Source organism: Triplophysa dalaica, chromosome 2, assembly GCF_015846415.1.
Source record: "Triplophysa dalaica isolate WHDGS20190420 chromosome 2, ASM1584641v1, whole genome shotgun sequence".
Lineage (NCBI taxonomy): Eukaryota > Metazoa > Chordata > Actinopteri > Cypriniformes > Nemacheilidae > Triplophysa > Triplophysa dalaica.
This window is the reverse complement of record NC_079543.1, coordinates 2,723,104-2,739,805: the sequence shown is the minus strand read 5'-3', so window position 1 is coordinate 2,739,805 and position 16,702 is coordinate 2,723,104. Positions and strand designations below refer to the sequence as shown.

The 16,702-nt window shown below is 37.8% G+C and overlaps 1 protein-coding gene across 2 annotated transcripts; it reads left to right on the top strand.

The window, feature by feature from the left end:
• Positions 1–1,634: 1,634 nt before the first annotated feature.
• On the top strand, positions 1,635–16,316 carry LOC130435310 (complement C3-like). Of its 2 annotated transcripts, none has more exons than XM_056765840.1 (34): positions 1,635–1,766; positions 1,839–2,034; positions 2,172–2,340; positions 2,446–2,519; positions 2,614–2,702; positions 2,925–3,007; positions 3,102–3,189; positions 3,439–3,541; positions 3,656–3,776; positions 3,874–3,989; positions 4,115–4,261; positions 4,371–4,574; positions 5,305–5,496; positions 7,515–7,667; positions 7,900–8,029; positions 8,134–8,178; positions 8,381–8,489; positions 8,566–8,648; positions 8,728–8,867; positions 9,019–9,231; positions 9,336–9,396; positions 13,069–13,155; positions 13,710–13,828; positions 13,925–13,984; positions 14,065–14,155; positions 14,248–14,296; positions 14,472–14,562; positions 14,649–14,738; positions 14,806–14,911; positions 15,001–15,090; positions 15,179–15,259; positions 15,395–15,478; positions 15,569–15,704; positions 15,818–16,316. In XM_056765840.1, exons 1-34 carry the CDS (start codon positions 1,696–1,698, stop codon positions 15,969–15,971), a joined length of 3,825 nt encoding a protein of 1,274 aa, XP_056621818.1. In that variant the 5' UTR covers positions 1,635–1,695; the 3' UTR covers positions 15,972–16,316. The 2 variants fall into 2 exon arrangements, with proteins under 2 accessions (XP_056621818.1, XP_056621808.1); XM_056765830.1 differs by having other exon boundaries at positions 13,066–13,155.
• Positions 16,317–16,702: the final 386 nt, after the last annotated feature.

Below are 16,702 nucleotides of genomic sequence, written 5' to 3'. Positions count from 1 at the left end.
TGTCAACATTTGAGTACCAAAATCCGGGAGACCGGCGATCCCATGTTGAGCTCTTGAACATGATTGTGAACTTGTCGCATCTTTCTGAGAAACATGTTTAGACCAATTTTGTTTAGTAAATGCAAAACAATAGTTTGACATTCATTAATTAAAAGTTCTATATTCAAGTTACTTATTTGTCTTTGAAGGGAGAGCATTTTACAAGTATTTTTTACAGTGCACTCACCGTTTCGCCATGAACAATAGGGACAGCAGGGACAACACGTTAAAAGCTCTCACGGCTGAGCTGAGGCTTTGTAAGACACCTAGTGGATGGATGCTTAGAAGCATCTTACCTAGAAAAACAGTTTTGGGTGGGGGAGGGGGTTGGTGAGCAGCATGCCTTGAGAGGGACTGAGATACCTGCCGAGTCCTCCTGTAGACATTAATGAAGTCCAAACAACAAACCAGAGGTTGTGAGAAAGTGAATATCAACTGAGGAAAGGTACTGCATGCAGGTGCCTTTATGCATAATGCCCTTAACTGGCATAGGGAACACGCTCCTGTCTGTTAAAGCCAAACTTGGTGCAATTGAATGCTTCTGCAGTTCAGGTACAGATGCCCTTCCCATAGGTAGATCTCGAACATGATTCATAGGCCCTAGAGCGAGTCGTATCTCACCAACATTCCTATTTTCTTGCAAAGAAGAACCCTCTAAGAACCAATTTACAGTAGGCCTATGTACAATATATAAATATATATTATATATATATATATAAATAAACCCCACTAGCTGGGTATACTGTGTATACTTGGTATACAGTTGTGATGTACTTTTTGTTATTTTGCTATCGAGCATGATCGCTTTTATTGTACGTCACTATGGATAAAAGCGTCTGCTAAATGACTAAATGAAATGAAAAAGGAAGTACTTGTTAAAGTCCCCATGCTGGAAGTTACAAAAGTATTTCCTACATATTTTGATGCTTTTCCGAGTGAAATGGAATTTCGAGTGAGAAAAATAGTGGGCGTGGCTTTGGTCTTTCTCTTTTCGATTTGATTGAATGTGTAAGACAACACGGTCATGCCGACACGCCTTATTCAACATTAGAAAGGTGAGCCGAAAGAAAAGCAGCGTATTGCCTTCTCACAAGGACAGTAAATCGCTTTCCCGATCATTCTGCTTCACAACTTCTTCCTGGTGGAACGTTCTTTCTAATTCCGTCGGTTTGCATTTTCAGATTTTAAATGAAATAATGAGGACACACAAATTTTTAAAAGAGAATGACCCAGTTTGATAACGTATTTACTACGTTATCTTTACTTAGTTAAGTGCTAGGGAAAATATCTGCAGTTGTTAGTTGTGTAGTACCGCAACACAACCTGATAATAATTGATAATGATTTTAGGATAATATGGTGTCAGCTGCCATGACACTTCAAGTCAGAGAAGTTCTCTGTTGTGAGTGCTGCTGAGCTTCTGTGTGGTGCTTTCATTTCTGTTTCAATGTACTGATCAATATTTTACAAGATCAACACAGCAATTGCCAAATTATCAAAGGTTGAATGTACACAACCGTTTACTGGAATCAGAATAAGACTACAGTTAACTCTTCACATTCTCATGAGTTATTTATTAATCTTTTGTTTGATTCACTGATGTCGAGTATAAATCTGTGATTCTGCACAAACATGAACAGACGGACAGAAAGTCAGGATGAAGGTGCATCTGTTGTGGTCGACTGTTGTTCTTCTCTCTTCTCCTCTCATCACATTATGTGACCCACTGTGAGTATTCAAAACACTATCAACTTCTAGAGTATAGATTGTATTTAAGACATTGTGGTTTTATCTTCCCAGATTCGTTCTGTTGGCTCCCAATTTGCTGAGGGTTGGTTCCTCAGAGAACGTGTTCGTGGAAGCTCAGGATTATAATGGAGGAGACCTGACAGTGAGGATCGTGGTGAAGAACCACCCGCGCAAAAATGTGGAAATCTTTTCTGAATCGGTGACCCTGACAGCGGCCAACAAATACCAGTTTGTTGCAAAGATAAAGGTGACGCAAATGTGAAGAACAAGTGTGTGATTCGATTGTTTCCAGCGTCTCGTTTCAAAATGATTTCTCCTTCATTCAAAATAAGAACATGACTGTGTGATTCCATCTCTGAAAAATGTGTTTTTGTTGGTGTTTAGATTCCCGATGATAAAAACTACTTCATTGATGATCCTCTGGAGAAGCAGTATGTGTGTTTACAGGCTGAATTTCCTTCTAAAATCCTGGAGAAAGTGGTCATGGTGTCATTTCAGTCGGGATATATATTTGTACAGACAGACAAACCCATCTACACACCTGCTAGCACAGGTAAGATCATGACATCATTTACAACCAGATTTGATCATTCTGAACGATTGAAATAAACTAAATACAGTTGATAGTGATGAATGAATCTTTCAATCCTGTTTGTAGTCCAGTACCGGGTTTTCTCTCTGACTCCAAACCTTCATCCACACAGTCAGTCTGGAGTCTCAGTGGATATCATGGTACACGCTTCAATAAGAACACGCTGTTATTCTAGACACAAATACATCACATTTCATTAATATCTCATGAGACTTCTTCTAATGTTTTCTAAAGAATCCACAAGGCATCACGGTTTTATCAGAGAAGATTTCTCCAAGTCAAGGAATGAAGTCTGGAAAGTACAATATTCCTGAGGTTGCCAGGTGTGTTGATATTAAAATCCTTTTCTTCCCTGGTGAACACAACTTCATTTTAAACTGTCTATGGTGTCTACATCAGGACACCGTAGATGTAAGTACATGAAAATATCCCCTCACTTCATCACTGTATATAGCAGTGGATGTGAAATCAGTTTTTATTTTAACTCTATTCATGGTCTGACGTTTGTTTGAATGTTATCAAATCTGACATGTTTATGTTTGAAGTCCTGGGATCTGGAAGGTGGTCACACGGTACGCAAACACCCCGCAGACGACGTTCACTTCAGACTTTGAGGTCAAAGAATATGGTGAGACGTGTGTCAACAAAGCCAGCATGTTGTGCAATATGGAGATAACTCTGAAGCCCAAAGTATGTGTTTATATGTTTGTTTTGGTTTGCAGTGCTTCCAACTTTTGAAGTCACTTTAATGCCCAGCAAGTCCTTCTTCTATGTTGGTGATGAGCGTTTAACAGTCGACATCACTGCTGAGTAAGATGAACTTCTCTTAACAAGTATGTCAATTTAATTGAGTGAAATTAAATTGAAAAGGAATTTAAGTACAAAAACTCGTCCTTAAAGTTGTCTAGATGTTCCTGCCTTTTCAAGATGCGGAGCATTTATATCAATTCATCTTATAAATCATCAGTTGTGGAAAAGCTCATTATTGTACCCGTTGTACAAATACAATTCAAAAGAGAGCCTAGAAATGCTGAGGGATTAAAAACCTATGTGTTTTAGGTATCTGTTTGGGAAGAAGGTTGAGGGACAAGCGTTTGTGGTGTTTGGTGTGATGGATGGTGAGAGTAAAACAAGTATCGCCGCCTCTCTACAAAGAGTCCCAGTGAGCATTACAGCCGAGCGCACAAACCTGATCTTACAAATTGAACTGTACTAAAATAAATTTAGATTACATTATACACATATTAATAAAATTCTGTGTCTGATATATAAACAGATAGAAGAAGGAAAGGGTTCAGCTGATCTGACCAGGGACATGATCATTCAGACCTTTCCAAACATCCTCCAGCTGGTTGGGAAATCACTCTTTGTTTCAGTCAGTGTTTTAACAGAGACCGGTGAGATCAACACACGCTGTTTATCTGTTGTTTATTATGTTTATCTGTTGTTTGTGTCTATGTACTGTTGACATAATGGTGTGTGTGTGTGTTTCAGGCAGTGAAATGGTGGAAGCACAAAAGAGAGGCATTCAGATTGTGACGTCACCGTACACCATCCACTTCAAGAGAACATCTCAGTTCTTCAAACCTGGAATGCCCTTTGACGTCTCGGTATGAATCTAGACTAAAAGGGTTCAACCGTGAAGACCTTGATTATAAATCTGTGAAGTTACATCACAGTTATTGTTTTCTGTTTTATTTGTTCCTTCTTTTTTTTTGTCTGGCTTTTTTAAAAGGTTTACGTGACAAATCCTGACCAGACGCCTGCTGAAAATGTGGCAGTTGAGGTCAACCCCGGGTGGGTCAGAGGTCGATCAAAAGCCAATGGCATTGCAAAGGTCACCGTCAATTCTCAGGGAGATTCTCCATCACTGCAGATCACCGTAAGACCTGTTTGTCATTGCTGATCTGGGATATTCCATTAAATAGAATTGCAACTGTTGATAGTTATTTATATCTGTATACACTCTTACAGTTTTTATATCTTTTCAGGCAAAGACCATAGATCCACGATTACAAGATGAACAGCAGGCAGTGAAGACGATGACAGCTCAAGCGTACATTCCCAAAAGCAACTCCCAAAACTACCTGCACGTCGGCATTGATGCTGCTGAGCTCGAGATCGGTGATCATATGAAAGTCAATCTGTACACAGGAAAAAGTCCAGGAGCCAAAGATCAAGATTACACGTACATGGTGAGAGAGGTTTACGGTCATATAATGAAATAAAAACTGTCTGGAGACGACTTTTTATTCTTAAAGGGATAATTCACTCAAAAATGAAAATTCTGTTTTCATTTACTCATCCTCAGATTGTTCCAAACCATTATACATTTCTTCTATACAGTTCTGCCAAACCCAAAGCAGATATTTTGAAGAATGTCAGTGACCAAACAGATCTTATCCCCAATTAACTCTTTAATAATAATTTATTTTACCTTCTGTGGCAGTAAATGGGGGTTGAGATCTGTTAAGTCACTGACATCCTTTCATATATCTTAATTTGTCTTCTTTGAGAGAATTTTTTTCGGGTGAACTGTCCCTTTAAGGTTAATGCGTGGCAAGAGAATGTACGATGCTTTTGGTTTCAATCACACAATTTTTACAGATCAGTTTTTGCAGTTTAGGTCAGTACAGACCCAGTCAAATTAAACCTCTGCATACTTATAGATATAATAAATCCTAAGTCCAACTCTATACACCAGTGAGAGCCCTGAGGCTTTAAATAGCTCACAAGCTTACAGGGACTTCATTCAATAGGTTGGCAAAACAAAGTTACGGCATACACAGGTCAAGTCCACAATCATATTCTGTCCTAATAAGTCAATACATCTACAATAATTTGTCAATACCACTTCATGACTGGAAAGATCTTCTGAATTTGAAAACCCTGGTGTCTTTTTACTCGTTTGTCTGTTATTTTCAGATCATCAGTAGAGGACAGATCGTGATGGTGGACAGGTATAAGAGAAGAGGACAGTCTTTAGTCACTCTCTCTCTACCTGTGACTAAAGACATGGTGCCGTCTTTCCGTTTCTTGGCGTATTATCATGTGGGATCAGATGAGGTGGTTTCTGACTCCGTCTGGGTTGATGTGAAGGACACGTGCACAGGAACAGTAAGTAAACCATCACAAGAAATGATCAGCACTTAAAAAACAAAGAACATCATACTGTGTACACAACGATGTTAAATATCATTACCATAACAGGTTTTAAGATACAACAAGAAATCTTGTGTGGAGAAATATCTTTACAAATGTGTCAAAGTTATGAAATTCATGCCTTCATACATATGTCAGATCTTGTTTTTAATTTCTAAAAAAGGAAATTGCTAATAAAAATATTATAACATCAAATAAACAGCAAAGCTCTGCGACCAAATGGTTGCATTTTTAGGAATATTTTTCCTGTCGGCCTGACCAGTTTTCTTAATCGTCACACCAGTGCGACATCCAAACTGATATATTTATATAAATGCATTCGGCGCTAAATGAATTTAATGCGCTAAGATGTTAAAAAGCGCAAGCGGCGCAACAAGTCACAAAAAGTGAATTTCTGTCATAACAACTCTCGAAGGCTTAGCATGGTAGTGTATATGGCATATAAATGTATCTGGTCTTGACGGAATAGATCTGCTACGTTGCTGCTGCCGCTGCGGTGGAGCTACTGCCAAAACATCCACAACATGCTGCTGTGTGCTCGTAAGGCATGCTGCTGCTGTACATAAAACATATATGAATAACCCCCTATAGCGTACATGTCCACCTTGTAGCAGATCTATACAGGTGAAGCTGGGGAAGGAGGAGGGTTTCTGATGCACGCTGCAGTGCTACGACAATCACTAGCCGAGATTTAAACGTTGAGCAGCAAGCTCATTGGCTGCTGATACAGAAGGAAACAATCAGCTGTGCTGTGTGCTAAAGTTATTATGTCTGATTGTGTAAAGACTATAGCATACTAGTAGACTATAACCATCTAGAGTTTCATACCAGATCTTTCACTGTCATATGTTTTGCCTACTGAATGCAAAAAGGTAAAAAACAGCAACAATAACAAAATATATTCTTGTATTGTATGTGTAACAGAGGCAAGCTAGTGAAGAGCTGTGCGGTATGTAAACCTCACTCCCCGGCCTCAAGGACTCTCTAGCGACAAACGTTAGGGACTGCAGTGTTTAGCCTCCTCTCTGGAGCGCCTGACTCCCATGCCGGACCAACTCAGTTCGAGGCCCGCTTGGAGCGGTGCGGAGCGTCCCGGTTACACATGCAATGTGAAGCTAATTCAGGAAACAACATTTGCCGCAGGGTGTTTGAACATTAAGTACTATTTTATTGTTAGCGCCTGACTCCCATGCCGGACCAACTCAGTTCGAGGCCCGCTTGGAGCGGTGCAGAGCGTCCCGGTTACACATGCAATGTGAAGCTAATTCAGGAAACAACATTTGCCGCAGGGTGTTTGAACATTAAGTACTATTTTATTGTTTAAAACTCTCCAACGACACTGCAAAACATACATAACGTTATACACTTGTTATTTGCGAGTGGTTATGGAAAAAAGCCAGTTATAGTTACAGACTTATTTCATATCTTCTTACTTTGAAAAGGCCATATAAACACAAAATTACGACAAACATCCCATATTAGCATGTATCATTGTTAAAATGTTCTATTTTGTGAACGTAAAACGTTAGGAAACAAAACACATGTGTGTTACAGTATATTTGCTCTGTATACTCGCTCTTCAAGGGGCAGCAGCATGTTCATCAAACAACAAAGAACAGCCCAAAAACACTCACTGATATTAAAGGAATTGTGTTCTTCTATGAGTTGTTCACAACAGATAAAGGGAAAAAAGAAGCATACAATAATTTTAGTTGTTAAAGTTGTGCTTTAAATACGGTAAAGTGTTGAAAGAGAGTTTATTTATAATACAATAGTTTAAGTGTTTTTTTCTTGATAACATTGTTTATTTCTATTTACAAAGCATATCAGTAGATTTCACGCATCAGCAGAAGTTATTAACAACTTGAGATATTCATGTGGTTCAGAGCTCTTGACCATAAAGTTATTGGTTTAAGCTGACATGACTTCACATCATATTCAACACGTCTGTGTTTTTGTCTCTTATTCAACAGCTCAGTCTTGAGATAAAGAACAAGGCCAACACTTATAGTCCGGGTGATAGGTTCAGCTTGAAAATAACTGGAGATCCTGGAGCTAAAGTTGGGCTGGTGGTGGTTGACAAGGCTGTGAATGTCCTTAACAAGAACAGACTCACACAGTCGAAGGTGATGAATCTTCATCAAACAACATAAAGCAAACCAAAATAAAATAAAATTCTTCTTCACATTTATGCATTTGGAAGACGCGTTTATCCAAAGCGACTCACATTGCATTATACTAGACATTTGTTTCTAAGTATTTGCAATCCCCTGGGATCGAACTCATCACTTTGTGCAATGCTCTAATCACTGAGCTACAGGAAATCTTCAACTTTGATAACTGGTTTGCTTTGTGTAGATCTGGGACGTGATTGAGAAACATGACACAGGTTGTACAGCGGCCAGTGGAAGAGACAGTATGGGGGTTTTCTATGACGCTGGTCTGATGTTTGAGTCCAGCACCGCTGGAGGAACCAAAACCAGAACAAGTACTTTTTCAGATAATAAAATGACTTGCATATTTATATAATATACAGGATAATTCCTGTGTCTCTAATGCTAATGCTAATCCTAGTGCAATTTCTTCTTCTAGTGAACGAGTGCCCTACTCTTTCAAAGAGAAGACGGAGATCAAATGGTGAGAAACATGCAAAACTAAAAGATCTAATTTTTACTTTTATCCAAAGCTTAAACTGGTCACCAAACATTGGTACTAATGATATCATTAAACATACAACACTTACAATCTCTGTTTGTTATACAGAATCAGATGATGACTGATTTCATTATCTTATGTTAACTGATGATATATTCCATCACACTTTTACACGTTTATGTAGGTGACAATGATGACTACCCAGACTCTGAAGATATTGTGTCACGGACACAGTTCCCTGAGAGCTGGCTTTGGGAGGAGGTGACTGTTCCTCAATGCAAAGATAAAACCTGGTAAGCAGGGCCTGACCTGTTTGATGAAAGAGTTTTATCTGTGTGTAAAATGACTCTTCATTTTCTCAAATGGCAGCGTACTATCAAAAGACAACATCAACCTGATGGAATCCATCACAACCTGGCAAATCTTAGCCATTAGCTTGTCAAACTCAAACGGTGAGTCAAATGTATTCAATGTATATTCTTTATATTATGTGGCTTTGTAACATTTTCGCTCCTGCCGTCTCTTCTAAAGGTATCTGTGTGGCAGATCCTCTGGAGATGATTGTTTTCAAGAATTTTTTCGTCGACCTCAAGATGCCGTATTCGGCCGTACGCAACGAGCAGCTGGAAATCAAAGCCATCATTCACAACTACACCCCAAGGAAGATGAAGGTAATGCTTTCTGCCACTTTCTCTTTCCCATTTTATTAACATAATCTCTTTGTCTTTTGATGTTTAAGTCGAATTTCACATTCAATAAATGACTGCTATTATGTTCACTACGGAGATTTCTATGAGATGTCCACCGTCTCATTTTCAACAGGTGCGTGTGGAGTTTATGGAGACAGAACACATTTGCAGCACTGCCAGTAATAAGCATAAATACAGAACAATTGTAGAAGTCGAGGGCTCTTCTAGCAAAACCGTTCCATACGTGATCATTCCCATGGAGTTGGGCGTACATCAGATTGAGGTGAAGGCTGCGGCGCCTGATTTTATCACCCCTGATGGAGTGAAGAAGACCCTGAAAGTGGTGGTGAGTCTGTTAAATCATTCTGGCCATTCTAGCAAAGTTTTATTTGTTGACTGCAGCATAAAAAAAATGTGGACCTGAGGTTGATAACTCCATTTTTCCTTCAGTCTGAGGGTGTCCTAGTGGAGCTGATGGTGAAAAGTGTGGAACTTAATCCAGAGAAGCAGGGTGAGATTAATTTTATAAATGGAGTAATATTAGTTTGTAAAACCAACAACAGTTCATCTGCTTATTATGAATGATAAATATTGAATAATTAAACACTAAATATGACTTATTCTGAGAAGCTTGAATTGACCTGAAAATGGTTAGAAACAGGAGATCACATCAATTGCTTTTATTGACCAAATAACAAACGTCTACAAAAGCCCTTTGTGACAATGAACACAAGATTCATTTGATGTCATCTTTATTGTGATCAGTGTTCACTTTAGTTGAGCTTTTGCGGGTAGCTAGTATATCTTCTTTTATCAATCAGAGCTGTGTTTCATGCGCCACACTTCTGCTTTACTAACTAAAGTGTTTGAAGAAATACTCTACACTGAAGTGACAAATAAAATTACCATGACATGTGCCATGTAGAAATTTGTGTGTCCAGATTACATTTCGAGATCAACAGTCATCATAAACACCACAACAATGGTGATAATCATCAAACTAATTCTGGTAAACGGAAATGCATGCTGGGAGTCATCAAAGAGTTTTGTACTATGATTACCCAGCATGCATTGCAGCATGAAGCTTTCTTTTGTTGATTGTGACCATTGTTGAGTTTCATACACTGATTCTTTATGTGTCTGGGCATCTGTGAGATTCATCTGCTTGTAAGATCATATTTATTGACATGATTCAATTCAGCTGCAATTCAGTTTTTCAGTAAAACATGTAGTCAGAGATAAACTAGTCTCAATGTGACGGTGTGTACTCTCATGTGGCTCAGTGGCTGGTGCACGGCACTGCACTAGGAATGCCATGTCATGGGTTTAATCCCAAAGGACTGCACACAGTCAGATACAATGCATAAAATAATGCAATGTTAGTCGCTTTGGATAAGAGCGTCTCGCTAATGTGTAAACGCATAAATGTAAGAGTCAAGAGCTCAACTAGTGAACACTGATCACAATAATGGTGACATCAAATGAATCTTGTGTTCTTTGTCACAAAGGGGTTTTGTAGACGTTTGTTATTTGGTCAATAAAAGCAATTGATGAGATCTCGTGTTTCTGACCATTTTTAGGTCAATTCAAGCTTCTCTGAATAAGTCATATTTAGTATTTAATTATTCAATATTTATCATTCATAATAAGTAGATGAACTGTTGTTGGTTATATAAACTAATATTACTCCATTTTTATAAGTAACTAACATTGAGAAATATTTGGAAGACTTTATTTATTTTAGTGTGTCATGACTCATATCTGATAAATGTAGGTTTTATTGAGTAGATTCAGTAAGTTTACATGTAGTTTACTTTGCTACCTAGTATATGTGAGTACAATTGAACTGATTTGAATGGGTAATATTTACTAACACTCAAGAATCATTTTTTTCAATGTATCGGTCAAAGGTTTTTGGACACATTAGTGAAATGGTTCTCATTGTTTTAATGCTTAGATAATTACATGTCTGAAATTAGTTTAGTAGACTAAAATATAATTTTACAAACAATTTTTTTACCATGACAAAGCAAACATTTTATAAATGTTTTTGAAATGGATGACTTGGACTGAACAATGAAGAAAGAAAAGCCAATAAGAGCACAGAATCAAACATCTACATTTATGCATTTGCCAGACACTTTTATCCAAAGCGACTTACATCCCAGATAGCAAATTTTTGCGGCCCAAATCTGGCCCACACCTTACTCCCCATACTTTACTCATCTGGCCCACACCTCACTCCCCATACTTTACTCATCTGGCCCACATACCGCGTGGAATGATGGCACTTGTGAGGTCCGCTCCTGTTTGCCAGATGTGGGCCACATACATGCCAAAGCTATGCCACATGTCAAACATCAAAACAAATAAAGCAGAGCTGAACCAAATATAAACAACAGTTCATTTCAATTCTGACCTAGATTTATCCCAAAACCAACACCTTTCTGTGCTCCTGTTTGACAGAATTTGTATTTAGTTTCATTATTATTATAGTGATGATTGAGTTATTAGTCATGAACATCTGCTGTTAACAAACAGCATCACTGCCGAAAAGTTCAACAAAAACTACAAAAAAAATATTTACCCAAAGAAACACAACTACAACCTGAAATACAACCTGAAATGCAGCCCAGCTAACAAAAAATTGTTATAAGAACGTTCATGAGAGGTTTTTCACATGTTTGAATACATAAAAAAACATGTTAATGTTTTAAGAATGTCACCATCATGGTGATCGGTGTTTCCATGGGTTGGGCTCTTGACCCCTCAGCATTGTTTTGATTGATCTGCTGGAAGTGGGTACATATAAAGTGCACTTGTCATGGCAGATCAAATGTGAATCAAACCAAATGGTTTTGGTGAATGTCATAACTTAATTCAGTACTCATTTAGATTAAGTGCTAAACTGTAGATCCTGAAAGAACAATGTAATATTAAGAAATATGACTGTATATACATTTTTAGAAAGATTTGTGCAAAACGGATGTATGCTTATCAAACAACATTTTAGAATCACATAGACATCAAGAATCAATGTATGAATCTCAGCAATGGTGAGAAACAACCAACTCACTCAGATAAATGGATCAACCACAATGCATGCAGGGAATTATACATTTATTTGTGCTATGATGTTACCCAGCATGCATCACAGCATGAAGTTTTCTTTTGTTTATTCTTACCATTGTTGAGATTCATAAACTGATTCTTCATATCTGTGTTTCTAAATTCTGATTCATTTTTTTCTACTTTGTAGACTGAAAAATACAATCAAATTCCCAGATGTTTTAATATACCTTCAGGATCAGCAGCACAGCAATTTTTTCAAATGAAAATCTGGAAGTTATCTCAATGTTCACCAACCAACCCCATTTATCAGTGCATCATTTCAATATCAATTTCAAATATACTTTAGAAGTACATATATTTACAAATGTCAAGGGTCACGAGCCCAACTCAAGGAAACAATGATCACCATGATGGTGACTTTTGTCACCTGGGAATGACCTTAAAACTTAAAAAATTGACATTTTGAATATTTTAAAAGGAACGTTCTCGTAACAAACTTTTGTTAGCTGGGTTGTATTCAGGTTGTAGTTTTTGTGTTTCTCTGGGTAAATATTTGTTTTATTCTAAAAAGCAGATGTTCATCACTAACAACTCAATCATCACTATAATAATAATGAAACTCAATACAAATTCTGTCAAACAGGAGCACAGAAAGGTGTTGGTTTTGGGATAAATCTGGGCCAGAATTTAAATGAACTGTTGTTTATATTTGGTTCAGCTCTGCTTTATTTGTTCTGATGTTTGACATGTGGCATAGCTTTGGCATGCCTGTGGCCCAAATCTGGCAAACAGGAGCGGACCTCACAAGTGCCATCATTCCACGCCGTATGTGGGCCAGATGAGTAAAGTATGGGGAGTAAGGTGTGGGCCAGATGTGGGCCGCAAAAATTTGCTATCTGGGATTGCATAATACTTTCTATAATAAGATTTATAATAAGATTTGTTTCTATGTGCAATACCCTGGGATCGAACCTACGACCTTGACGTTGTTAGCGCCATAGAAGTCAAAACAATTCCAAATGTTTTTATTATAACAAAATCACCCCTCAACCGTCTCATTTCAGACTCTCTCTCTCTCTCTCTCTCTCCATTTTCATCCCATTTGAAGCAGGTGGAGAACAACTTGAAGTTATACAAACTTCCTTTCCAGCTGACAGGATTCCAGGCACATCTGCAAGCACTCTCATCTCGATAACCGGTAATGATGAAATGAAGCGTCTCAAACTCCACAAAGGCGAGCCGATTGTAGGACCAATGTGCAGTTTATTAAATCCAATGTGAGCAAATACAAAAAACAAAGACTCGAGCAAGAGCAGACTTGACCACGAACAAGCTTGACCACAAAACTTTCACCAACAGCAGATTGACACGAACATGAGGGTTTACATCCAACAAATATAACTAAATGGAGCACGTATAACTATTTAACATATAACTGCTTTATTCATTCATTCATTCAGCTAATGAACAGGAACCAATGAACAAACTGAACTTATAAGCACAAAACAAAGAATCCAATGAGAACATGACTGGAACACACAAGGGCATAAAAGAAACAGGGCTAAAGTGAAATACAAAATAAAAGTCATAACCAAAAACACACCTTTGAACATGTATTAAGTCTTCAGATTATTTCTTATTTGCTGGTATGGTTAAGATGTGACTTCAACCTATATGCCAAATAGCATCTGTGCATTCCTCAAGCTTCACCACAAACTGCTAAATACCTTTTACTCTTTTCATTCCATTCAGGTGAGGAGACGAAAGAGCAAAACTTGAATCTGGACGTTATGCTGTTTGTTGAAGGAAGAAGCAAACCAGTCAGATGGGGTTTCAGAAAAGCTAACGTGCATGTTACACGCTCAGACAAGGTGAGAAGTCATTCAGACATCAGTCGGTCCGAGCAAGCAGTTACTGATGTGATTATTCTGATAACAAATGAAATATGTGTGTGTGTCACTCAACAGTTTGATCTCAATAAGAACTTTAACGTGACGGCTAAAGGAACTGGAACAGCCGCTCTCTCAGTGAGTTGACATGTATAGTCTTCACATTCATGTTTATTTACAGAAAGTGTGACGCCAGTGTTACCTGTGTCTGTTTTCAGGTGCTCATGCTTTATTATGCCAAACCTGTGGACAAGATTTCTGACTGTAAACACTTTGAGCTGAGGCTTAAATTTGAACGAGAACGTGCCGGTAAGATTGAGTTTTGCTTTGGTGTTGAACGGAAACCATGAAATACTTCTTGTACTTTAATGCACTTCATCATTTTAATTTTAATTGCGTAGTGAGTTATCCAGGGGCTGAAGAAAGTTACAAGCTCATAATGGACTTCTTGTAAGTTTACAAAACAATCTTTACATTTTGATAAGCTGTACAGGGTTACAAGACAAACAGTGGTCCAACGCCTCATTAATAAAGAGATGTCACTAATGTTTTCATTATTTTGTCCAACCCCTGCATATGATCTGTATGTAATAAACTGCTTTTATTAATTGATTGATCTCAACAGCTACAGAAGTGAAACAAGAGACGCCACCATGAGTATTCTGGATGTGGGTTTACTGACAGGGTTTAAAGTGGATGAAAGAGATCTCACAGAGGTACTAAGAATCTAAGACAGCACGTAGAAATGAGCCATGTTTGACTGTGTCGTGTGATGGCTTCTTACATGTTTTTGCTACAACAGTTGACCATGGGCAGAGACAGAGCCATTCAGAAATTTGAGATGAACAAGGAGCTCTCGGATCGAGGGTCACTCATCCTCTATGTCAATAAGGTATTCAACCCTATTTTTCAGATGTTGTTTGGTTTTCATGAAATGTCATGATCGTCTGCCTTGATAGGTTTCTCATAAAGAAAGAGACAGAATCGCATTCAGAATACACAAGGTTAATAGAGTGGGTTTGCTTCAACCGGCTGCAGTCACCGTCTATGAATATTATTCACCAGGTGAGATATTAACACACTCACAGTGTTCTCCAGATGTTCTCTAGATGTTCTCTAGATGTTCTCTTGAGTTAACTTCTGTGTTTTCTCAGACGCACGCTGTACAAAGAACTATCACCCTGATAAAGAAGACGGAGCTCTGACCAGATTATGTCATGGAGATGTGTGTCAGTGTGCTGAAGGTAAAGTCACTCAGAAACACTTCAGAATCTATTGAAGTTACAATGAACCGTTTTTAATTCTTGCTTTATATTATACATCTTGATGCAGAAAACTGCAGTTTGCAGAAGAAAACAAAAGTCAGCGAAGAGATTCGTTCGGATAAGGCTTGTGAAGCTGGCATGGATTATGGTAAACAAATTCAATTGTGTGTTTGTATTCATTTTCGGCTGTCGTGCAGATGCAAGAAAAACCTTTGACCTGAACTTGTTAAATACATTTTACAGCTCTGGTGTTGATAATGCTGTATGTTTGTATGTTTCACAGTTTATAAAGTCAAAGTGATTGACATGACGTTGACAAAACATTCAGACATCTATAATATGAAGGTGGAGCAGGTCCTAAAGGAAGGTTCGTCTGTGACTTCTCTGAGCATACTGCACGATTAAAAATTTGGTTGATTTCTGTAAAGGGATTTGTTTCCACTGTACTGTCCTGCAGGCACCGATGAAGATATGGAGGGAAAGATAAGGGAGTTTCTGGCTCATCCCAATTGCAGAACTTCTTTGGGAATCGAAAAAGACAAGACGTATCTCATCATGGGCAAATCCACTGACCTACCGAACCTCGACGCGAGGTAGGTTTAGGCATTTCATGATCTTTGTAGGTTTAAATGGAAATGATTATTGTGCTTTGCAGTCTCACCACGTCACTGTGTGTTGGGCTTTGTGTTACGCTTGTTGTTTTTAGACTGCAGTACATCTTGGGTGAGCAGACGTGGATCGAGTACTGGCCCACAAGAGAGGAGAGCCAAACTCCAGAACACAGGGAAAGATATACCGGCCTCTCTACACTCGAAAGGAAGCTCTTGAAAGAGGGATGCTCTACATTATTAAGCACATAAAATATAAATACTTCAACATCTTGCATAATCAAAAAATATAACCTTGATGTTGGATGAAAACTTGGATCTTCATGTTCTCCACATTTCATAATTTTTTGTAATTTTAGTAAATCTTAACTAATACTTCATGTTATTCTGTGGGTTTTACAATTGTCTAACCAATGAAACATATTAACTGTCGGTCCATATTTTGAGCCAAGAGAAAAAAATGCATTATGCAAACTTAAACAGCTGTAACTATTGAATGCTTTGGAGTAGAGACATATGGTTGGTCACTTTTGAAAAAAGACACTTGGAGGATCATTGTAGAAGTTAAAAAATAAAATAATAATTATGTGTGTAAAAGGTATTGGACTTTAAATGTATTGTTATGAAAATGTGCTGTAATATTTATTTTATTTGATGAAATATTAATATATATATATATAAACATTTTTGGCAAAATAATTATAAAAAGTAAAAGCCATAGGTCTAAACAAGTAGTCTTCAAATTTTCAGCTTGATATCTGCTGTAATCTGGTTTCTGTAAGTATTTTAGGTGAAATATGACAAATGGCCACTAGGAGACACCCTATCTGTAGGATGATTCCCAAAGGTCACTAGGTTGCTTGAAATGACATCTGATCTGACACCACAGACCAAACACAAACACATACACATTTTGATTTTACTTTTTCCAAAGTTTATATTATATTAAAAAAAAACGACATTTAAAAATATTTTCTTTTTAT